The following is a 26,709-nucleotide window of genomic DNA, read 5'->3' as shown; positions in this document are numbered from 1 at the left end:
GATTAGCCCCCCCAATATTTACCAAGGCTCCGAACGTGCATCTACCCATTTTTCAATGCATACTTGTCGATCTGTCCGATGCACACGTATACTAAATAGGTGTAATAATTTTAGTAAACGCTGGGGGCCCTCCGCCCGTCCCCTGGCTATAGACCACATTGATAACTGGGTGCCCATTTCGTTTGTGCATTGCATGTGGAAAAGTTTCATCAACGACAATCACCGCGATTGTCACAGCGGAAGGCAATCATTGGTGAACGTATGAATATAATGGCCTCTACGATCAATCATATGACGGGTTATAGAAATCAACGATACCAATGCTGCGATAATCATCGCCCTCTCATATTTCATACAACTGATCCTAACAGTGGAAATGGGTAATATGTGAGAAAATAATCAACGAATTGCCGAATTCATGTGGGAAAATTATGAAGAGATATAGGAATTCCACTCCGACCCTTATATTCCAGCCCACTGTTTCCCCTTCAATAATAAGATCGCCCAGCCAGCTTGTTTTCGCGTCTCCGTGCACGACTGCAACGTGTGCCGCGCTGCAGATTATGTTCCGGTCTCGCGGGGGTATACGTGTTACTCTGTAGGGTATTCTTTAGACGAAAATACGTATTAAGGTGCCCTGAACTATAGATAAATATGATATATATGTTAAATTCTCTATCATCTTACTTAAGAATTCGATTTTAGTACATCTTAAATCCTGAACCCGAACTATTAACCAATCATTAGTACGCTGGGCTCCCGTAGATATAATCGTCGTTGCCGATTGTTTATCTCTTATCACATTTTGGCTCTTTGGGGGACTATACGGATTAGACGTGTGTGTAATCATTTAGCAGTTTCATCATATTATGCATCGGTAGACTTGAGAATGGACATACGGAATTTTTTCAAAAAACGTGAGAAGAAAGATGAAAAAGAGAGAAGAGAAGAAGAGAATCTGGCGGGAGAGGACAGTGACATTGAATTCTCAGCAACACAATCGGAAAAGGTCGATGACATTGCCCCGTCGGAAGCAGGAAATGCTACTGTCGATGACAGTAAGTTATTATAACTCGTTCGTTAAAATAACTTACTGTCATCGACAGTAGCATGTCTAGTTCGGCATTATTTTTCGAGGAACTACTGCAATACACCTAGCTGGGTCCCGGTCAGCTTGGTCAGGGGCTAAGGCAGACTATGATTAGCAAGATATAACATGTTTCCGATGTAGTTTCGCAATGTAATTATTGTAGTAAGTTGGCGTGGTCCGGCACGGCGGCCTATAATATAGCCTAGCCAATATAATACACTATTCTTAAATGGGGGTCTATAGGGGGTGGGAGAAAGAAGGGCATGCCCCATGGGGAAAATATGAAACCCACAGAAACGTAGACGATAACCTGTCAAAATGTTTCACGGTGTTTGTGAAAATACAGCGTCACATTTCACTGGACAATCACAAACGTATTTATGATAATATTTTATCACGTGGGCGGCCATTACGTTTGTACATCGTGGAGTCCTGAATCCTGAGGTTCAGCCTCATCCTCCCTCTCCTTGGCTTCGGCACTGACCTGGTCCGTACCTGGGGGCTGACCTACAGTATATGGCTAATCCTTTAGCATGGATATGCACCCGCTACTTAAGTACAGTTTGAAACTGTAGACTACGCTACCGGGATTTGTGAGCAGGTGTTTGCGTACGAGCTCGGACGTGGTGGTGACGTAACAGTAGGGTCAACACTGGCCCCGTGTGCGTGGCCGTAATAGGCCCTACTCACGATCGAGAGTAATCTACCAGTGTAAATTCGGGTCTAATTGTAAATGGCTCTCTTAGGCAATTAAAAATGTGTGTATGGTTTTTGGCCGTAAGGGGAGGGGGGGGGGGGGTAAAGAACTCTGTTGATTTCAATGCAGTCAAAATTTGCAAAAGCAATAACTAAGTTTTAAATATTTATCGCAGGTTTATACCTCCTGCCTTGTACGTTTCAGGTATGGAGTAACCCGAATACAAACTCTGCTTTTAGTACGGTTTTAATGCCATTCGACTTCTGAAGGCGAATAAGCCTAACTGTGATAACCAGGGGGAACAGTCATTTAATGGAACAATAAATATTTGTAAGCCTAACACCTGGTGCCTATGTGTGTTTGTGTAATGATCGTTTGAGGTGAAATTCTGCAAGCATCATATGCAAAAGAGCAACTTACGTAGATTGGGGTTGCGAGAATATCAACGACAAGGAAATATAATGCAGCTGTGCGTTCTTGTCTTCCTTTCAGCTCAGCATGCGGGTCCAATGCCAAAAGAACCCCGTCTGAGCGACGATACACAGAAAGAAACTGGGGCATCATGCTCTGAAGCAGCTTCCGAGTCTTCTTGCCATGGACACTGTTGCCGTTTAGATGGTGACGCCCCATTCCGCCAGTTTTCTGAGGAAGACTTTAAAAGTTCGTCAAAAGCCACACAGCAACAGAAAAGGAGTTTTTCCGGGAAATGGTTGGAAAGCTACCCATGGCTGATATACTGTAAAACGCGAGGCAGGGCTTTCTGTTACACGTGTCAAAAAGCCACGATCCATGGCTTCCTAACCTATGCCCCAAAAGGAGATGATGCCTTCATCAAAGTAGGAATGGACAATTGGAAGAAGGCTCTAGAAAGGTTTAAAAAACACGAGGATAGTCATGTCCACAGGTACAGCCAGCAGGCGCTGGAGGCATTAAAGCAAAAGTCTGTTGCGGCCTTGATGGATCATCATCACGCATTGGAGGTCGAGCAGCACTATCAGAATCTTCTGAAAGTTATTACATCCTTGAATCTCCTCTGCCGACAAGGGATTTCGCTTCGGGGACATCGCGATGAGGAAGGAAACGTATATCAACTGCTCCTACTGCGGACATCTGACTGCCCCGATCTAACCAAATGGCTGCAGAATAAGTGCTACATGTCCCACGACATAATAAACGAACTGGTTTCGCTGATGGCGAGAGAAGTCACAGTTCAGCTGCTGGCAGAAATCCGTCAGTCCAGATTCTTTGCCATTATTGCTGATGAGACTCGGGACATAAGTGGCATTGAGCAGATGTCTTTCTGCGTAAGGCACATTGACGGCGACTTTAATGTCAATGAGGACTTCCTTGGCTTTCACAGTTTAGTGGATACCACCAGTGAAAGTATTTTTAACATTCTATCCGACGTCATGACAAGGATGTCGCTCGATGTGAAGAAGCTGAGAGGGCAGGCTTACGACGGAGCATCGAACATGTCGGGATCTATTTCAGGTGTCGCCAAGCGATTCAACGATGTGACAGATGACGCTGCCGTCTTTATCCACTGCTATGCGCATCGCCTTAATCTGGTTCTCCAAGACGTATGCAAGAATGTTCAGCATGTGCATGATGCACAGGAATTGGTGAAGGATCTATACAACTTTATCAATTTGGCGCCCAAACGGCTGGTGTCGTTCAAGACCCTCAAGTCGGAACTTTCGCCATCTGATGGTGCCATGCAGCTTCGCCCTTTATGCCCAACTCGGTTTACCGTCCGTACACGGGCATACACAGCTGTTTTGGAGAATTATGAAGTTCTCCTCAGGACTCTTGAGGACGTAGCCGAGAACGAGCGGGGGGAGGTCCGGGCAAAAGCGGAAGGACTCCTGGCCAAGCTCCTAAATTTCGAGACGTATTTTGGTTTCAGTGTTGCCAAGGAAGTCTTCTGTGCAGGGGAACAGGTTTCGTCCACATTGCAATCAAGTGCCATCGACTTCCAGACTGCTATAACAGCAGTATCTATCTACAAGCGGTACCTTCAGGATCTACGTAGCGAAGAAGCTTACGACAATCTGTTCGAGAGATGTGTCACAGAATCGGAGAAGTTCAACTGTTCACCACCAAGCATGCCAAGGCGGAGGCGTGCACCAAGGCGAATAGATGGTGACACTGAACCTGCTCGTTGGAATACGGCACAAGAGTACTACCGTTACCAAGTATATCAGGTTCTGGACTGCTGTATGATGGCCCTTGATGAGCGCTTCAACGCCGAAACCCTGTCTAAGCTCATGAAGACCGAAGAGCTAATGATGACGGCAGCAAATGGTCAAGTGGTGAGAGAGGATATTCTTCAAGCAGTCCAGGATGCATACAAGAAGGATCTGGACACTTCAAGGCTCGCGTCCGAAATCAAATTATTCGGAGCTGCTAAAGAGGCGTACAACGCCGCCACTGGTGAGAACATCAAGAGAGTTTCTTCCATGACAACTATTCGCAGCTTTTTCACGGGCATCCCAGGCGGAATGCAGCTATTCAGTGAATTAGCAAAACTGTTAATGTTGTACTTGACCGTTCCCCTGACATCATGTACAGCAGAACGGTCGTTCTCCTCTCTTCGACGTCTCAAAACATACATGCGATCAACGATGACCCAACAGCGACTTAATGACCTTACAATCCTGCATGTACACAAAAAGATCGCGCAACAACTGGACGAAAGAATCATTGCGAGAAAATTCATCAACGACGTTGATCGACGAGAGTGCTACTTCGGGAAACGTTAAAGTCTAATGGATGACTAGATCATGATTATTTGGTATTTTGGACTTTTTGGTACCTTCTACATTGAGGAAATCTAATCTCTGTTCTGAAAGAATTGCAGTCGATACGAGGGTAAAAACAATGGGATAGTGGGATGGTGGTCTGGGTAAGGAATCACAAAAGGGGTGGGGTGGGAGTGGTGGGGAGCAGGGCGAACATGGGGGGGGGAGGTTCGGAGCATTGCAACTGATATGATAATCGATTGTCTGTATCATGCCTCATCGAATATTAGTGTTTTAAATAAGAGTGCAATAAGCTAAACGCTACACAATTTGCGTTTACACTACGAGTACACTCAAGGCGTGGAACATGGCTCTATGTTTAAACGCAATCAATGATTAAACGAACAAAAGCACAATATTAGCATTTCACTTGTATTGTATAGGGTACATGCATTCGTGACAGTGCTTGGTTCATAGATTTGTTGGCAACTGCACATGGTTTTGGAATTACCCATTTGTTGACATTAAGAAATGCTTTCAGTTTTTTATTTATGACATTTATTTAAATATTGCATTTAATTGCAAGTAGTAATTTACTACACTCAAAAACGTCTTTGCGAGTACACTATACGAGTAATAGCTACTCTCTTAAAACACCATCGAATATACACAATTACACATAACAATGTTTTCACAGATATTTACGTGCAATCTGAGAAATTGCAGGCTTGAGACCCATATTTTAGGGCTAGGTATTCGCAGCATAAAACACCTCGGGAAGTGCCGTTTCCGGCCATCTGGGGGGTTTGAAAAACCCAAAATTTTCTTGTACGCTCCGCGCCAACCGATGGTGGCGCTCCGCTTAGATGGTCTCCACACATTAGCCCCCCCAATAATTTTCCCGTTCCGCCGCGCCTGTATCCGATGACTTTAACTTGCTACTGTAGCTACCCTACACAAAGTCTCTCACATATAAACTCACTATATGTACAGTATAACACACTTTCATATGTCAGAGCTGGAGAGGGGAGGATGGGGAGGGGGGCTGTGGGTCAGTGTACAATTATCCTTTAGAAGTGTTGTGTAGTTTGTTAGTCTCCTTTACCTACATCAGCTGGTCCTATCATGAATTATATTTTCAAGGTTTAATGAGAGAAGTTCAAAAGAGAAATGTAAAAGATTCATAATTATTAGTGTGTTTTAATGTTACTTAGCTCATTTCTATGTAAACCTGCTGTCAACCATTTGCACTGTGATATCGAAATCATTTGTTAAAATATGACAGGTACAGTAGGAATCTTCTTTTTCTCTTTTTAAAAATAGCAAATGCAGACCTGGGTACCCAACAAACTGTGACTATCTATGTACCTGCATGGTAACTCAACATGCTGATAATGAGTTAAGGTTAACATGTAACAGCATGTCAGAAACATTGGGAGTAACCCACAAGAGCTTAGTGTTATTGCATGGGCACATAAGTGTAGCTACCCTTCGTGGTATGTAAGTTTTTGTGCCCATTTCATGAGTTAGAAGTTTATGGTCTCTATGATCGTCTTTTTGCAGTGGGAGGGGATAAAATATTCCCAGAGGAGGGGTGAAGAGGAAGGCTGTCCCGCACTCCTTAAGATATTTGTAAACATGAAGGGTACTTACTGTATCTGCAAAACAGGTGCTACCTGTATGTTTTGTATCTCTTGGTGCAATGTTGAAGATTTATCGATTGTGTATGTTGTACTGCATCATACGGGTTATATCTTTACATACTGTAATTCAGAAAATTGTTGTAAAAGTAGTCTCCCTGCATGTTATGGATTAGCACGCCCTCCCTCCCCCCTCTTCCTTAATTTATTCTGGGGATTCAAGTCCCCACAAATAATGGTTGCAACCCTGCTGTACCCTCTGTCTAGATTTGATTTGTTTGTTTGGGGGGAGCAGGGGAAGGCATGAAATTTGGCCTACATTCATTCTAGGGATGGGTCGATCATCATTACAACTTTAAATCATGCCAATGTATACAACATTAAATGTGTGCAATTCAGAACAATTTTCTGCAAGCAATGGAAAGAGTTAAATGAGTAAAATGTCAACTAGGATAGCATTGAACATGGCAACTAGCCAGTTGGGGCAATTTCCTAATGCTGCTACCTCTCTAAACTGTACTCTAACATCATGCTTTCAAAGCACTAGTATTGTCAGTACAAACAGTTCCTAACCTTGATCTGATTGAAACATGATATTCATACATCTCATACTAACAATATGAGTGCTCTGAAGCTAGACCACAGTATAGAAAAAATTGTCCCAACTAAGTGGTGGCACCCCATGGCTTCATGCATATTCAAAGTTATATAAAAGCCATCACTACTGGAAATACTAGTTATATGGGGATGTAAGATCTAACTATAGCAATTACTGGTAGCAGATGCCGGGAGTATCCCTAATTCATTCGCTCTTATCTGATTTATTGTATTAATGGGTCAACACAATACCAAGATTACAGGTGGCAATGCACAACTTCAAAGACTTGATACTTCATAGATTCTCAATTTCTAACACATCCATGATCAGACCAAGGTACATACTAGAAAAACTTAGCTTGCCTGGCAAGTGGGCAATCTTTATTTTCTAAAAAAGTCTTCTGATGAACTGATAATTTAGGAATCTTTCAGTAACTGAGAAATCTTCCATCAATACTACAATATAGTAATTCACTTTATTAAATGTGATTACCACTACACAGTTAAACAAGTGGAATCTTAAAAGTGCATTTGATGTTATTTATGAAACTAATTAGGGAAGTTGTCTTCACCTACATATGGCCTGTAGATTTGATCAGAAGGTATCCAACACAAACGATTATCATTTCACAAACTGACTTTTGAGAAATTATAATGTGAAGACTCACCAGACTCTCATCCACAAAGGAAGTTATGTCATCAATGATGTGTTCTCACTTGACTTTTTCTTTCACTTTCTTGGAGGAAATGTACCAAAGAAATGTTGGAAACTGTATCACCTGGAGGTTAAAGAGAAAATACAAAATAACTCAACTTTCCATTCACTAGATTTATTAAGGTGAATATTCATCAGGTCTGTGATAATTTTTGTAACAGACATCAATGTCTTTCCTTGTCTTATTAATAAGTATATATGAATATTTGTATAGATGTATTCTCAGGGCAGCATACATATTTTGTTCTATATCTGTTTTTTTGGGGGAGGGGGTGGGGGGTTATCATTATGTTATATTTCAAATCACCTTTGCCTTTATTTTAAAGCTACTCTTTAGGAATATGTTTTGAATCTGAGGTAATCAAAACAATTAGTTCTTTACAACACTCGTAGTGCTAACTGATCAACTCTATGTTACCTCCAGAGAGTTTTGAAGTCCCCCCCCCCTCCAATATAAAACAACTTTTGAATATTTCTAGAATTTTTCTACCAATATCTTCCATAGTATTGCATCAGGAAATCAATGCAGAAAGCATATGTGCTTGAGTTTGCTGGAAATATCTCTTAAATGGCCAGTACTATAACTGAAGTGCAAATAATGTACATCCCAGACAGAACACATTACGAGAATCCTTCAACACTATTGAACAATGACTAAGAATGGAATTCTGAATTACTTTGGATTTTACTCTGAGGAAATGCATAGGATCCAGAAACTACATGCATGTCTTGTAATACTGACTGACAACAACATATGCACACATTACAGTAAACCAACCAAAGACTTCCACTTAGTACTGTATATAGCTCATTGGCAAATATGCATAAAGACTAGATTATCTTCAGACTTAAATTTGACATCAAATTTCTTGGGTTTTGGAAGCACTAAGATGGGAAGGGTACGAAAGGTTAGGATGGAAAAGGAGAAATGGTTCCTTTTAGTCACTCTACATTTTATTGAACAAAGACTTAATTGTGACATATGGCAAGTGGAAGCAAATAGGCTCCAGACAGTGTGATCATAGCAACAACATCACTGATTCACTTGCTGAGGCAGTTTTGCAGGTTGTTGTTCACTCTTACAGTATATATAGTAACAAACTCACTTTATTCATGTCTCCATTCAAACAGAATGATGGAGAAGTATGTCACATATTAACATTTTTTTTTATGTCTTAGCCTTCGCAGATCTTGGGTTTATATCAAAAGGAAATGATCTCACGTAGGTACTCCTACTACTGGGAGGAGCTTACAGGCTACCTTCAATAAAACTAACCCTATTCAAATAGCATACTTTAGTCTTGGGATATTGAAGTTGATGATAACTCAAGTTAGAAGGTATATCTAATGTAACTACTGGGCCAATAGAAACCTTACTATGAGTCTGTGTACTGTAGGTTTGGTCAAGTGTAACTACTTGTGACAACTCATTCCTTAGTTTGTAACTGAGATATAACAATAAGGATAGTCCTCCTTATAATATAAACCAGACTCTAGAATTGTTTTAAATTAGTGTGGGTCTTGTTTTGTTTGAAGGGATTTTTATTTAATAGTAAGGGGACATGAACTTATGAACTAAATTGATTGTTTAAAAGCCTGTCATACATTTTACTGCCTATTTGCTGCCTATTTATAAAGTGGACCCAGCTTATTAATATATACACCTCCTCAAGTACTTTTACACATTGGTAAGCAATACAATGTATGGCATGCAGTGCTTAATATATGGTGTATGTATGTTAGATTGAGGCCTTTATCTTCCCCTCTGGCTCTTAGGGAATTTGCTGATCAAGCAAGATACAAAACATTTACTGATCCTCCAGGATTAGGCAGTAACAAAGTCACTTCCTACCCAGACTCAAATCTAATTATAACTACAACCCAGCTTACCAGTCCAGTATACACTAATTATACACTTACCATTACCATCAGCATATTGTAAACCATTCTGTGCAGGATCCTCATAATGTGACTCCCAAAGAACGTCTCAAGACTGATTAATGCACAATAACCTAATGAGGAAGTAAGGACAAAAGCAATAAGAATCAGTTGTCACTAAATCTATATTGAGAATATCACAAAGTTCTAGATGTGTTTTAATGTAAACAATAAAATCCATTGTTATTGAGTGTGCCTTTTTAATATTTACTCTATAGTTTTTCTATTGCTCACAGATATACAAGCTAATGCTAAAATGACATCGTGTCACTGAAACCACTCAATAGACTGCAAATTCATTTCATTTCATTGAAAGGCATTTTTTTTGTATTTTCAAGTTGAACATTTTTTGAAAATTTACCCATAAACAAAACAAGAGGTTAAATTTGGTAACATGTTTGTAATGCTTTGGATTAGGATAATTGATCAGCACATTTTCTAGTTTGGTACTTTTAACATGATTGGTATTTTGTTTTAACACCAAATGTCTAATTTTGTTACTTTGAAGTCAAGTAAAGTTAGGCCTAATTGCTTTGGTCAAACAATCAGTATACCAGTGTCAAGCTGAGGCTGCTTTAATACATCAATGTTGTTGTATTTGCTTCCACAACCTACAATAACTTGTCATAAACTGCTGCTTGTCACAGTGCAATACTCAATACCTATCATTATCCATGTCAACTATATAATATGATGGGATAGGTGGACCTTGTCATATATTACATAATATCCACTCAACCTGGGGACAGTGACAACAGGCAGCCTTCATTAGCATTATATGCTCACACAGGAATGAAACTGTTATATAATGAAACACTGGATGTCTAATGAGTAATGACTATTAAAATTTGTCAGACTTGAAAGATTAGAGATGTTCTTAACATCAGAATTTCATACTCTTGAAACCTACAATTATGGTACAATTTGCTACAGTTAGAGAAACACTGAACAAAAGAGGTCTCGCAGAATCCCTGAGTTTAAGACACAACCTTTAGCAGTATTCTAACTAGATTGTTCATATGTTATGTCTTGTTTTGCAGTGATTGGCATTGATGGGGGTTGGGGGCTGGAAGGGGTGCTGGATGATAGACTTTCCCTTGGGGAAATTTCCCTTAAGGGATCATCTAATAAGTCATGAAGTAAAAATATCCAATTAAACACTTGTATTCTCATGGAAGAGGGGGATGGGTGGGTGGGGTAAGAATCAGGTGGTGGACCATACAATCATTACCCTGCTCATGAAAACTGTACACATTTCTTCCAAGAGCTGTAATCCGGATATGGTAAATCCCTAAAAAGGCTGATCTCAGGACTGAATAACTCCAGTTTACCTGATGATGAGAAAAAACAAAATGCATTTGGTCATCAGTTATAATGTTATTATTAATGTAAATTGTAATCACCCGGTCTGCAAGTAGCAGCATTCTATCATGTAACATTGTCAAACACAGAGCACATCTATTATAAACATATGGTATGCTACTGTAGTTTCAAGCTAAATTACTCAGTTTTAATTATAATAACAATGTAAAGAAACTAATACAACTCAAATACAAATCTATAGACTGTACAAGATGAGTTCAAGGTCTCATAATGCTTCCGGCGGTGAATATACAGCTCACCTAATACCAAACTAATTGAAATATAAAGAAACATTAATTTGAAATTGAGACAAGCATTGAATCTTCAATACAAACTTTAAGTAATACCACAGTCTAGTTTATATTCCCTACCAACTATTTTTGTGAAAAATCATGCAATATGGTGATAATTTTTCGGGCACCTACTGAAAGAAAAATTAGAAATGTGTTTTTTAATGGTTATATTATTATTATTATTATTATTATAACAACTTCCCCCAAAATTCTAACCAAATTGGAAGGGTAATAACACAGCGAATGACTGTATGTAATGTTCACATGTTGAACGCGCTCGGAGCGCGAACAATTTTGGTTATATTTTCGGGCAAGTTGTTGCACCCCCCCCCCCCACAAAACAAAGTGGGCTCCTACGCCTATGACTGTACTGTCTATAGGTTGATGAATTTGTAGGATTTCTGAAATGATGACATTGTACTTTAATTGATTGAGTTAAAGTACATATTTTTCTATCTGCAGAATTTGAAATATACTGTTATTTCATAACACTTTGTTCTGTGCAGTCCTGGTGTGAGAGGGTGGGGGTTGGGTGATGGCTACAGTTGTCAGCTACTGTAAGTGCCCAGTGAAATGTGTGATAAAGAATGATATACTGTACTTTCAACTTTGGATAAACAAAGACTTAAAAAAAAGTGGATCTGGTGAAACAATTTTGCATGGAACTGTGGCTGGCTCTCAATGTTACTGGTTTTGTGCACACCTTATTTGAATAATGCTTCTTTAGCCTCACAGGATGTGATTGTGGATCTAAGAACTGGTGTGCAACAGTTGATCAGGAGTTTTGGAGAAAAATATCAAAGAACTTAGGGAGGGGCAAATCCAGCCATCATCTTCGGCTGATATGATAGACATCTTTGAGATGAATATCAAAGGTGGAGGTGATTTGCATTTTACTGTCCAATTACGTTTACAATCATATTTTTCTAACATTTAAGCAGTTTTATGCTTAAAACAGTAATCTCTACTGTAGTACAGTAAATAAACATAATAACAAACAAAGTACATTAAAGTTCAGATTATATCCATAGTTGCGTGACCTATGTGTGACCTTTCTAAATTGATCAAGGTTCTTTTTTGTTTGTTTGATGGAGTGTTCATTACAAATACCTCTAACGCAAAACTCAGCAATACAGACTGAGTTGACTTCTTTAATGTTTCTACAGCATTATGGAATATCTAATATGGTATTTCAAGTTTTGGTTTTAATCTGAAGTAAATAAGTACCCCAACAGAAGACATATTTGTAGGGAACCCAAACTACTTTCATACAAACCGAAAAGTTGTCTTCCAGTTTTACCATTCTGGGAGCGTCAGGAGTTCTAGGACTTTATTCATATGAGTCTCGGAGGCAATTTTTATTTCAGTTTGGTAAATGGTTAAATGTACCAGAGGGTGTTTAGGCAGCTATTGTGTCATGGCAAGCTCAATTCAAACATACCAAGTAATGGATTAATTCAGCAAGAATCCAATCATTTTAATGTCATCACTAGGGCTTAATTCTATCCGTTGCATTTTGAGTGGATGAGCTAAAACTTACATAAAATCCTTTTAGTGAGAGTGAATGGAGATAAAAGAGTATTCCTTGATCTGCAATGCGATCCATAAAATCTATCAGAGGTTGTTGAAACATTACTATCACTGTTCTACACTAACCATTAATGTGATTGCCATCACATGGAGGAAATATCAGCTGATGAACCATTCATTGTCCTTGTCAGCACAGTATGAACACTTCCATCAACAACTGGTAACTATACAGGTGGAATAGGTGATCCCCTAATAGCTTCATTCAGGATAATTTAAGTTACCCTAATGAAGAGAAAAGAAAATGATGTGAATGAAAATGAAGTCCCAATGATAGGATATATTGAGAATGTCAGTCACAAATAGATATACATGTATGTCTCTGGCTAACTACTGTACCTTGTATACATGGACATTCACAGAGAAAAACCCAAAGGAAGGAAAGTACACTTCAGATTCCAATAACCAGGTAAGTGTAAAAACAATTAACCAGTAAACCATCAAACTTGAACCGCATTGTCCTTTGTTTAGTGGAAGTGGCATATAAAGTTAAGGGTGCAGTGATGTAAATGAGCTCCCAAAGGAGAGTCCAACCTCACACAACCCAACCATGCATGGTTTGGGCTTGACTGAGAAATTTGTGAGAGTTTGCACATTCTTTCCTATTGAGGACAGAATGTCTTTAGAATTTCCACTCATCAGGAGATAATTGTATCTAATTTAGTGTGTCACCTATTCCACCATTTAGTGTGTCAGCTTCGGTGGATGGGTGTTTTTATATTATTTTTCTTCATTTAATGGCACCAGGCCCCTGGAGACTGCATTGCCTACATTGACCTAGTTCCACCACTCCCTGGGGGTCTCTTTCCAGATATTAGATCACCAAAGGTTTATAGAGTACCCTGTTTAGCTGGTCAATAGCTATCCAATATGGTCAGTTCTTTCCACAAATTTGGCAGATGAAGACACTTGTAACCTCAAAATTTTGAGTTGAAATAGTTATGAGATAAAAAGAGTCAAACTTGTGAAATTTGGGGACACTTTTTCCCCCTATGTCCCTATTAAGCCACTGCACTCAAGTCGGTGAAGTTAGATCAATTTTGAGACAAATTAGATTTTTAAAACCAACTGCAGTGACTGGCTCAGCAAGTGACAATTCTGTATTCACAGCTGTATATACTCAGATTAGTAGGAAGTATTTCCAATTGTGTTCTCTGTTTATAGTGGCTGGACTTACAAGGGTACTGCAAAGCTCTCCAAATCTTCAGTATTTTAACATAGTTTTTGGAAACTGTTAGCAATTTAAAGCACATGAGGACATGTCAGGAATAGAAATACTTAATCTGATTTTACTCTCTGTGGAATATATATCTGAGTCCTAGCCGGGTGCTTCAGTCTAAGAGCCCTGTAACATCTCTGAGACTTATTGTCCTCTTCTACTAAGTTTAAAGCGTTTCTGCTAAGATTAAAACTTTGTATTGTCCCTTTTGTTACTGTTACTTGTCATTTAGCCTTTGAAGAAGATCCTGCTAGGATCGAAATGTCAGGCCAACTTATTTTCACACAAGTTTAAAGCATGTACATGTTAGAGAGAAAAATATAAATTCTATAAAGTATAAATCTAAGCCCTGGTGGGAGTCCCTGGGGACTTCAACTGAGGCATTATAACTTTTTAGATATTTAATGTTCTCTGATAGTGATTTTGAAGCCCTAGTGTAGCCCATGGAGGCGAGGGGGGGGGTGGGGTGGCAAGTGCTCACCACCCTAATGGATGCCAGTGCTTGTATATCTTTGAATGCCCTCTAAATGTGTTTATTTTAAACAGTAGCTCTCAAATATGCAAGGAAGAAATGTTATCATTTCATGATATTGATAAAGTGTGGCAGGGGAATTTAACTTCCTCAACCATGCTTGCTAGCCAGCAGTTTGGTGAATCAAGTAACAACAAACCAGATTTACTTCATTCTTACCATACCTATGGAATTATGTGCATCAAGAAGTGTAGGATACCAAAACAAGCTTGATAGGTGCATAGGTCCTGCTCTCCTCTATCCAGTACAGTCTCTGTCTTCATATTCACTAGAGGGTTTCTTTCTACGATTGAATGATATCATGGAGCCATTCGAGCCTCAGTGACATCTAAATCAAAAGTGAAACACTAACATGAAATCAAATTAGTTGTTCAGAAATTTCAGATGACTTCAGAAGCAAAAGGATACTCACAACAAAGAAAAACCCATGGTACTGTAGCAGTTCCACTTTGATCCAATCATTGATATTTTTAATTTAGTGATTACGCAGTATTACAGTGTTTGGTTTCTGCAGCTGTTTGAGAGATCTTAGGAAATTTTGCATTCAGATAGCATCGTCACACTACAGCAGTCTTTGTGGGCAATCAACTTCACATGTTAGCTGTAAGAGACCCCTACACGTTTAGTAAGTAAATTATGTAAAAGTAGGTAAAAGTGATATTAAAGCTGAAGATACGTCAATAGGAAATGAGCATTATCAGCACAAACCCTGGAAATTATGGATATGTTCCAATAATGGGTTGTCTTCGACCACTAAGGGTGGTGTAACGCACTGCAGTAATTTGAGAGGGGTGCTATAGCCCCTACTGAGTATTTTGGTGACACAAACTACATAATGCTTGTATATGATATGGAATATGGAATCTCAATCTCTGGAAAACCTTGCATTTCATTTGACCTTTACTCACTGGCAGATTAGCACTTAAATCCACAATATCCCAGGAGAGGAAACAACTCAAGAGAACTGTACTTGAAGAGTAGGTTTTTACAACTAAATTTGACTAAAACCTTTTGGACAGTTGGGTAATCTCGCAAGTGTAGAACACTACTTCAATAAATTAATATGATCCAAGTATTCTGATGGAGGAAAACCTCCCAGGCTTCAACTTGTAAGCAACTAACACTGTAACAGGCTAGCATCACCATATTTCAGCAATTCCTACATTGTGCTGAGCCTAGGTCACGCTTCAAGCTGTCATTGCGGCGGTATTGAATATTGCAACTAAAACCATTGGCCTACTAGGCCTAGCCTAAGTTAGGCTGCACGTTTCTTATATGACTAGAGAAGACCTAAGCCATAACTTCAACGTTATGATGTCCCTGTCCTTCTACAAAAGTTGTAGTACATAGCCTAACAATATGAAACTTGAAAGGAACACAAGACATTACGTGGGATTTCTTCTTTGACAATTGCAATATTCTAGGTCTGTTTCTTTCAGTATGTTCACCATCTGGAATGTATTGCAATATCTTCACATTTAATAAGCCAGTACTGTTGCTTCGGGGAATCACACAAAAAAAACAGTTAAGTACAAACATACAGTAACATACATTCTTGAAACGCTGCTTTACACACTGTGTCGTTGGTTGTATAGATTTTGAAAAAGAGACTTGTTCAAGTCGTTTCCATTGGCCACGAGGGAAATTCCCCTCTTTTTGAGATAAATGATCAAGCTTCTAATTCAAATAATAGCAATTTACAACAAAATGGCAAATTCGTTAGATCTAAAAACGACTTCAACGATATGCTGCAAAATGTCAATTTATCATTTAATTGCACCTCGAAAAATTTCTGGTAATGATGCGTTCATCAGGGGCGTATCCAGGATTTTCTAACCCGGGGGGGGGGGGGGGCGCGAATGACTATCTAAGCGGAGCGCCACCATCGGTTGGAGCGCAGCGTACAAGAAAATTTCTGGTTTTCATACCCCCAGATCACCGGAAATGGCACTTCTCAGGCTTGAAAATGACCAACCAGTTGTACACTTTTGCCTGAGAACCAAGTACTTCCCAATAGTTTTTCTTTTTTCCATCCATAACCTTTTTGAAGATTTTCACCAGTCACACATCATGTTCTACCTCATCGCATCCCCTGTGGATCATTGCTTTTGTAGGTGATTCTATACGTCGCGGCCCACAATACCCGACAGCAGTGGCGGAGCTAGGGGTATTGGTCAGGAGGGGCGAGAATGGTCTGTAGGGGCGTTTTAGACACTATCTAAGCGGAGCGCCACCATAGGTTGGCGCGTAGCGTCCAGAAATATTTTGAATAAAGATACTCCCTAGATCGCCGGAAATGACCCTTTCCGGGCCTTGCTAATTTGCAGATAAACGAAGAATAAATAGGTGTAAATAGGTGTAATCGCCAAATTACACCAACAAAATGTGACAAATGTCAATAGGTAGATGAGAGCGCAATAAAAAAGGCAATAATCGCTAATAAGTAAAAAGTGGTAAAGAGGTGAAAAGGGCGCCAGCAGTCCATTCGAGTCCGTCGGGGGGGGGGGGGGCATCCGCCCTGACTGTATGGACGCTCCGCCACTGCCCGACAGACCCACTTTTCAAGGTTTTCAGCCCATTATTTGTTCAGAATTTGAAACTTCATATTTGCCGTGAATAAACTCACTTCAAAACATACCCATAATGTTACAAAAAATGTCATCTATGGACTACCAATATAGAAAAACCTCCTTCAACCTCTAACAGACCGGTCAAAATTACACGAGTAGAGGGAAGTATGATGAAGAATGTTGGTAAGGAAATTTTCGAAAATTCAATCACAGGTAATTTATTGGTGTAGAAATATTAACCCCTCTTATAACGGCTATTATAAAACTTGGTTGAAGGAAATGAAAAAATACGAGATATTTCCGAAACCGAACACTACACACATAGGCGTAGGAGGCGGGGTGGGGGGGGGGGCTCCTACTGAAAGAAAAATAAATTGCAATGATGTAGCTTTAAAATAAAATTAAAATAAAGTTCTAAGCTTGGCCGACTAACTCGCCATTACTAATGTAAACGAGAATTTGACATAATTGGACCACCATGCTTTTTCTCCATCTACATAAGACATTTCGTTGTTTACATTAGCATCCCGCGGTATACTGCGCAATTTCCACGGACCGTACGGTACACAATGGCATACGATGTAATAACCGATGCATGACATTGACATGAACATGTTGAACGCGCGCTTCGCGCGCGAAAAATTTCTGTGATATTTTTCGGGCAAGTCGTTACAGCCCCCCAAATCAAATTGGGTTCCTATATGACTACACTATTTTCATGCTCACTGATATTATGTGATATCTGCTGTTTGCTTTACAAATTCGAACAGGCTCGCCAAGGGAGGGACGAAGCCTGTAGGCAAACTATCTAAGCGTAGCGCCACCATGAGTTGGGGCGAAGCGTACAAGAAAATTTTGGCCGAAAATGCCTCCCAGATCGCTGGAAATGGCACTACCCAGGACCATGTGTTGGCGCGAAGCGTACAAGAAAATTTTGACCAAAAATGCCTCCCAGATCGCTGGAAATGACACTTCCCATGCCTTGTAAGTTTCATCTAAGCATTATCTATTTTGAAATTACTAGCGATATCATAAAATCATATGCTCGGGGGGGGGGGCGGTCGCCCCTTCCCAAAATGCGTCACGTTCCCCGACGACTCGGTCGAGACCAGCCACAGTTGGTTTCATAGCACAATTGTTTCAGGCGTCCATACACACACACGCGTTATGATAGACAATATAGATATAGTATATATATAGATACATTAGTGAGAGAGGAAAATGGAAACGTCCAAAATGGAGTTGTCGGTATAAGGGTAGGGTGAAGCGCACGCCCCTTCCGAAATCCTCGAACCGTCACTGGCTATACCCGGCCATTTTTATATAATAGGGATCAGCGCTGTGATGATTTCACTGTTCGTCGTTCTCTTCCTGGTGTCTTGACGGTTTTCTTTTACTCCCTCTTTTTCTTCATTTCTCTCTTTCTTCTTTTTCTTTTCCCTTCCTTCCTCTCCTTCCTCCTCTTCCCCCCCCCTCTTTTTTCCCTTTTTTCTTCTCTTTTTTTCTCTCCTCTTTTTCTTACTCGGGGGGCGTGCGCCCCCAACGCCCCCCCTGGATACGCACCTGTTCATAGAATCCTATACAGCAGCTTGAACGTGTTTACGTGTTATGGGTCGTATAGGTTTTATGGAAAAGATAACAAATAGTATAATTAAGTTATTACCCTGCAACTCACCAAATCACAATTTAGACGGCCTCTTGACTACTCACATCATATTTTTATTATATAATAATGATATTTTATATATAAAAAGGGGTCCAACACAAAATATATAATGAAAACGTATAGAAATGCAAATACAGTGGCGGCGGACCCGGGGGGAGGCTTAGGGGGCTCAGCCCCCCCCCCCCCCCCCAGTGAAAAAGTTGAAGGGGCAAATGCATGATTAGCCCCCCCCCCCCCCCCAATATTTACCAAGGCTCCGAAACGTGCATCTGCCCATTTTTCAATGCATACTTGTCGATCTGTCCGATGCACACGTATACTATATAGGTGTAATAATTTTAGTAATTGCTAGGGGGACCCTCGGCCCGTCCCCTGGCTTTAGACCACATTGTCACCCCAACCGCGTCTTCACGCCACGTGAAAAGTGGAAGCAGTGAGTGTGCGTACCGGTAAGCGCAACACAACTTCGTCTTAGGCCAATGACTTGCCTCATTTCAACCTGTTCTTCAACATCCCCTCAAGGATACATCCTTCTAATGGTAGCACATTGCCCATCGATATATCCTTCAGGGACATTGGCAGTGGCGTAGCTACGGGGGGGCCTGGGGGGCCGAGGCCCCCCCATGAAATCGGCTGGCCCCCCCACTGGCCCCCCCACTGGGAATGTTGTAAAAAAAAATTTAAAAAAACTCATCAGTGCCATTCACTAATATTTTTTGTTCAATAATTTGGGAAATAGAGTTACACAATTTTCTCGTCTGCATCTGGCAGAATAAGAATAATACAATATCTGTAGTAATCATGAGAATGGTCACACAGTATGGCATGGCAATGGTCGATGCGACGATTGCGACCATACACCACGAACCTTGTTGTGCTGCGCGATATCGATATCTACCAATACATGTAATCGGTCATCGATTGGCACAAAAACCCAGATTCTGATGACAGCTGCCTCAAGAAACCCAATAAATGGCCTAATTAGCACCGAGCCACCAATGTGGACCATTACCGAAACATCGATGCGTGTTAGTCTTCCATCCACAAGTCCACATGTGGGCATATCCTGCAAACCTACCGGTAGCCCACAGGGGTTTGAGTTGGAAAAAAGGCCTTGACACCTTGAAACGACAAATGATGCCAACCATAGGCGTACGAGGCGGGGGGGGGGGGCAGACTGCCCCCAAATTTCCAGAGGACAAGAAATTCGGGCAAAAGTCCTGAAAAATTCGGGCAGCCTAAGAGGAGAATTTTTTTTTCTCCTCTTAGGCTGCCCGAATTTTTCAGGACTTTTGCCCGAATTTCTTGTCCTCTGGAAAAAAAAAAAAAAAAAAAAATATATATATATATATATATAAATATATATATATATATATATATATACAGTATATATATTCCGGGGGGAAAAGGGGGCACGTGCCCCTCCCCCACTTTTCCTCAGGTTAAAAATGTGCCTTTTTTTCTACATAAAAATTGAGGTGCCTCAAGTTAGCAAGAGGCCAGGGAACCATAATGAACACTCGGGAAGGGCCGTTTCCGGCCATCTGAGGGGTTTGTAAAACCAAAAATTTGCTAGTACGCTCCGCGCCAGCCGATGGTGGCGCTCCGCTCAGATAGTCGTGCATACAACTTTGCAAATCCTGGCTAAGCCCGTGACTTTTAACGAATTTCTGTGAGTCAAACTCAAAACATTTTCGAATGGAAAAAATTTGTCAAGATATTAACAAGAAAAAAACTCTTAATTCGGAAGATTCCTACACTAGCAACTAGCATGATTTCAACTCATTTTGTCTCAAAAGAAAACTTGCTCCTTGTTTCCCAATTTGCGCATTGGATATTGCAGTGCTAGTATGCATATTTTCCTTGATGGGGGGGGGGGGCGTTGATGGAGTGATGTGTATACACAAATAAGATAATACAATAAGAGTTATAAAGGGTACTGAATATAAGGCTGCATCATTCCAATCGAATTTCTGCAAAGTGCCCTTTGATGTCGGTGCCCCCCCCCCAGATTAAAAGTGCTTCCGCCGCCCTTGACCTGGATATCCCCGACATGAGTGTATAAAAGAAACATTTTCTTTTTCATGGGTGGTGGGGGGGGGGGGGGAGTGCCTACAAGCCTAGAAGTACAGGTTTATCATATTCTTTGTTATATTTTATACTTTTTTGTGAGACAAATTGCAGTCTCACCCGATACAGCGACATTATCCCGCCTACGTGTCGTTGAACAATGTATGTTTTTCTGGAGGTAGCTGAGTACTGTGTTAAAATAATAAATAAGGTAACTAAATATAGGAGCTTAAAAAATATACTGTCCCATTTTTCCCCTTCAAAGTGATGTTACCATTTTTTCTTCTTCTAATTTACCAAATTTTTGGGGAAGTGTAAATTTCGAAAACGTGAGATTATAAAATAAAGAATGTTTAGATGCAACTTGCAAGGCCTCAGAAGTGCCGTTTCCGGCAACCTGAGAGGCATTGTGTGCCAACAATTTTCTTGTACGCTACGCGCCAACTGATGGTGGCGCTCCGCTTAGATAGTGTCACCGAAACTTTCAGGCACAAAAAGTTCTGCCCCCCAAACTGAAATGGTCCCGTACGCCTATGATGCCAACTTCCCTCAAGTTAAAAGTCTGGCTGAGTTGGCAAGGCCAGTCAGCATGAAAGAGAAAATTTTTTTTTCTTGCATTTCTGTCACCAAAGTTGCACATCTTTTTGGTTGCTATTTTGCCTCACAGGTGCCATCTCCTGCGATCTGGGGGTGCTGAAATCTCAAATTTTCTCTGTACGCTCCGCGCCAACCAAGGTGGCGCTCCGCTCAGATAGTAACCTCCGGCCCCCCCACAAGAACGAACAGCCCCCCATGGCCCCCCCACTCAAAAAATCCTAGCTACGCCACTGGACATTGGTGGTGGGGGGGGGGGTAGGTGCGGAGCATTGCAGCCAGAGCATTGTATCGATATGATAATTGATTGTCTGTATCATGCCTCATCGAATATAAGAGTTTTAAATAAGATTGTAATGAGCTAAACGCTACACTCATCAAAATTTGCGTTTACACTACGAGTACACGCAAGGCGTGGAACATGGCTCTATGTTCGCAATAAATTATTAAACCAACAAAAACACAATATTAGCATTTCACCTGTACTGTATAGGGTACATTCATTCGTTACAGTGCTTGGTTCATAGAACTTTGGCAACTGCACATGGTTTTGGAATTACCCATTTGTTGACATTAAGAAATGCTTTCTGTTTTTTCTTATGACATTTATTTAATTATTGCATTTAATTGCAAGTACTAATTTACTACACTCAAAACCGTCTTTGCGAGTACACTACGAGTAATAGCTACTCTCTTAAAACACCATCGAATATACAACTTACAATGTTTTTACAGATTTTTACCTGTAATCTGAGAAATTGCAGGCTTGAGACCCATATTTTATAGGGCTAGGTATTCGCAGCATAAAACACTCGGGAAGTGCCGTTTCCGGCCATCTGAGGGTTTAAAAAACCCAAAATTTTCTTGTACGCGCCGCGCCAACCGATGGTGGCGCTCCGCTTAGATAGTCTCCACACATTAGCCCCCCAATAATTTTCCCGTTCCGCCGTGCCTGTGCAAATAATGAAAACAAATATGATGGTCGTGACTTTCCAGTAAAGCAAAGATAGGAGGCGAGTGTAAGTTCCAAGGAAAAACGCGTACCATCGACTAGCGAAATCTATCGTAATAGTATTGCGTCACTACAAGTGTCATCAAGACAGCAAGATAATCAGACATCTTAAGCATTTTCCGGATATTGTTTTACTACAAGCTTGGAAAAAAATAAAAACTTTTGAAATGACGAGATGAAAGTCTTTTGATATTTCAACATTAATCAGAAAATTTCCAAATTATTCACTTGAATAGAAGGGGAGGGGGCAACGTTACATTCTGCTGAGAAGAAGGTCACTGCTACGGGTGTATTTTATATCTTGGAAAAGGTGTAAAGAAAACCGAAAGGTTCCAAGAGAGACAGATTATAGAGTACCCGGAGACGGTCTTTCGTGGTCAACAGCCTGAGTGTGTCTGAGTAGTTTATTTTCATTACATTATTAGAATACAATACATTGGTATGCATGGCCTTTCATAAGGTATGCACGGCCGTTCATAATACTTAGGGTGGTGTGCACACGATCTACATATTGCACACGAACTTCTTTTATTTGCACATGTTACTAAACTCTTAATATATAACAATCCTCCCTTGTAGCTAAGATACCACTATTTTATTATTGCAACAACGAACATATAATATTAGCAAAATATTCACGGAAAATACGAATTCACTTTGACAAGTAATCTACTACAAAAATACTGCACGACTAAACTATTGGAGATATCAAAATATACAACTTTCACAATACACAAACCAATAACATCACTGACATACCGAATCATAAAACATGATATAAAAATACAATATTGATGTCTGTCGAACATAAAGTTACAAATTTAAAAACTTAGGTGGTCGGACAACTCTACCGGACCTGGTTTTTACGACACAAGAATCTCCAGGACTAGAAAGTTTTGAACTAGGTTTGGTTTTTGCTGGCGTAGAAATAGGGGTTTGCTCATCAAAGTTTCGAAATTTAGAATCAATAGGAATATTAAATGAAGCTTTAGATGGAGAAGTAATAACAGATGGTGAGGGATCTGGCTTGATTTCTGGAACCATAGAAGTATGTGGTACAGAAGGAAACTTTATTGCACTGGGTGAAAACCTGGTATCCTTATTTGGATTTTCAATATCCATTTCAGGATTAGCATTTTGACGTTTAGAATCATCATGCCTAAGGTGATTAGCATGCACATACCGACGGTTGTTCCCTGGTGTTCTAACCAAATAGGTTTGTGGACCTTTAACCTCAACTATTGTCCCAGGTATCCACTTAACCTTTCCTCCTCTCAAATGTCGGACTTTTACCGACTGATATAGGTCGAAGGATATCATTTTCGGATTTACACCATCTTGATAGAATTTAGATTTAGCCTGACGGCACTCGACCGAACGTTTTAGAGATGGCTTAACAAGTGTAAGCTTGGTTCGGGGAGCTCTTTTCAAAAAGAGCTCTGCTGGGGTCTTTTCAGTAGTTGTGTGGGGAATATTTCTATACTGAAATAGAATGTGTGCAACCTTATGCTGTAAACTAGCAAACTTTGTTTCTGATTTCTTAAACATTCTCTTGAAAGTTTGAACATGTCTTTCTGCCAAGCCATTGCTAGAAGGGTGGTATGGAGGGGTCAAAGTATGTTGAACAGAGTTAGTTTGAAGAAAACTTTTGAATTCCTCTGCAATGAACTGTGGACCATTATCAGTCACAACTTGTACAGGAAGACCAAACTGAGCAAATACTGTTCGCAACTTGGAAACCGTAGCCGAAGCTGTTGTACTCGACATGGGGAAAACTTCAAGCCACTTAGAATGACTATCAACCAGTAACAGAAACTGTTGGCCATTAATTTCTGCAAAATCTAGGTGAATTCTCTGCCATGGTTCTGTAGCCCAAGGCCAAAGAATTAGGGGTGTTTGTCTTGGGGTGTTCTGTTCATTTGAACAAACAGAACAATATCTAACTAGGTCCTCAATGTCATAATCCATGCCTGGCCACCAGACAAAAGATCTACCCAGAGATTTCATACGAGACATACCGGTGTGACAATCATGCAATTCATTTAAAATGTGTTGCTGACATTGTTGCGGAATAATAACACGTCTACCCCATAATATGCAACCATTTTCTAGTGAAAGCTCTAACCGTCTTGTCCAATATGGTTTCAATTCCTCCTCCTCACAATGTTTTGGCCATCCAGACAAGGTATATTCGTATACTTTTGTTAAAACAATGTCTTTGTTAGTGGCCTTCGCAATCGTCTCAGCTGTAACAGGAAGCTGATCGACTACGGTAGAAAAAACATAACATTCATCAGGATCTGTAATTTGAGTTAATTTGTCTTGTAATGGCAATCTACTTAAAAGATCCGCATTGGCGTTTTGTGTAGAAGTGCGATAGATCTCATATTGATAACCCGCTAAAATTAGAGCCCAGCGTTGCATCCGCGCTGCAGCTAAAGGCGGTATCGCTGACTTTGGACCAAATATGCGGGTCAAAGGTAATTGGTGGTCTGTCACCAAGGTAAATTTACGACCGTAAAGATACAAGTGGAACTTCTTTAACCCGAATATTATAGCAAGCCCCTCTTTATCAATTTGGGCATAGTTTTTCTCTGCTGAACTGAGTGTCCTGGAAGCATAGGCTATAGGACGCTCAGTACCATCGCTTAACTTGTGGCTTATAATCGCACCTAACCCATAGGGACTCGCGTCTACGCTCAATACCAGTGTTTTCGTAGGGTCATAATGAATTAGTACTTTATCACCTGTTAGGACAGTTTTTACATACATGAAAGCTTGCTCGCACTCGTTGGACCAACTCCATTCCGACTTGTGTTGCAGCAATGTGTACAAGGGGTGAAGTTTGGAAGCTAAATTTTCAACAAACTTGCCATAGTAATTAACTATTCCCAAAAACGACTTTAGCTCTGAAACATTGGTAGTGTAATATTGTGACGAGCCCGCTTCCTCCGATAGTAAAACTATACCGGGACTCGCGATAGAAAGGTACTGGGATATCTTGATGCCGTATTTATGCTTCTTCAGGAGATGTCAGAACGGGCGAAAACAATGAGTTCACAGAAAAACAATTTGACAAGATCGGATTTGATTAATGATTCGGTATAATTTCTTCTCTGTCGATTCTCTTACAAATAAAACTAAATTACAATGATTTGACTTGACTTGACTCCGTCAATTAAACGATTAGAGGGAGTGATGAACTTTCGGCGGAGTGATAAATTTGCTGATCAAGTAATGACGAAGCGACGAACTGATCACTGAGCGCTGACGGAGTGAAGAAACTTTCGGCCCCCTTTTACTTTTAAACCTTACTTCCATAAAAATCCCTCTGCGCATAATCAGAAGGCAGCCAATAACCTGATCATCCTGTATTAGCTTAACGATATAAAAATAAGTGCGCTGGCACTGATCTGCCCTGATTGGTTGGGAGTTTGGAAGTCCATCCCCTTTCTATGGAAACTTCCATACCACGTGAGAGAACCTTCTCGAATGTTCCACAGACATAATGGAATCTATTTTGGGAAAAGGCCCTGTACCAAGATTCAATAAGATAGTTAAAAACTTCTCGTGGGAAAACTGAATCCATGACCTAGATAAATACATAAGAGGCCCTGTAGGGTGTCTCGATGGAGTGTTTCGGTAACATCAAAGAGATGGCATCACTATTTCATAACAGTAGGTCTTGGCGCACGCATTATTGCTTCAATTTTGTCTTGAACTGGTTGAATGCCCTTACCACTTAGATCATGACCTAAATATTGGACTTGTGGTTTGAAGAATTGACATTTGCTTGCATTTAAGCGCACATTATACTTATCAAGTCTATCGAACAGAAGTCTTAGAATCTTAAGATGTTCTTCGACATTGTTTGTCGCAACAAGGATATCATCTACATAACAAAATACATGAGGAATACCAGTCAATATTTTGTCCATAGTGGATTGAAATAGCACAGGAGCCGTTTTTACGCCGAAACAGAGACGCTTAGGAGCTAATAAACCTTTATGCGTATTCAAAACTAGCAACTGCGCTGATTCTGCATCTAAGAACAATTGATTGAATGCACCAGTTAGATCGATTACAGAATATACTTTGGGTTGTGAGCCTTCCTGAGCCAATTTCGCAAACAAATCTTGCACATTAGGAAGCTTATACCCATCATCTTCAATTACACTATTGACCTGTTTGTAGTCTCCACAGACCCTTACAGATCCATTTGCCTTAGGTACATGTACAGTGGGGGACGCCCACTTACTAGACGTTACTGGGGTTAGGATATCTGCTTCAATTAGCCTATTATATTCTTGTTCCACCTTGTCAACCATGGAATAAGGAACAGCTCTAGACTTTTGATAAGTCGATTTTGCATTCGGTTTTAATTTC

At 40.3% G+C, this 26,709-nt stretch overlaps 2 protein-coding genes across 3 annotated transcripts in view; both read left to right on the top strand.

Moving 5' to 3' along the window:
- Positions 1 to 26,709, top strand: part of LOC139985126 (NLR family CARD domain-containing protein 4-like) — a 100,874-nt gene that overhangs the window by 15,083 nt on the left and 59,082 nt on the right. The gene's annotated exons all lie outside the window — the stretch shown is intronic.
- Positions 1,980 to 4,659, top strand: LOC139985245 (zinc finger MYM-type protein 1-like). The gene has a single exon (XM_071999516.1). The coding sequence runs from the start codon at positions 2,189 to 2,191 to the stop codon at positions 4,547 to 4,549; it is 2,361 nt and encodes a 786-aa protein (XP_071855617.1). The 5' UTR covers positions 1,980 to 2,188; the 3' UTR covers positions 4,550 to 4,659.

The sequence above is a fragment of the Apostichopus japonicus genome, chromosome 17 (genome assembly GCF_037975245.1).
Source record: "Apostichopus japonicus isolate 1M-3 chromosome 17, ASM3797524v1, whole genome shotgun sequence".
NCBI lineage: Eukaryota > Metazoa > Echinodermata > Holothuroidea > Aspidochirotida > Stichopodidae > Apostichopus > Apostichopus japonicus.
Note: the sequence above shows the minus strand (reverse complement) of the source record. Positions and strands in the feature narration are given on the sequence as shown.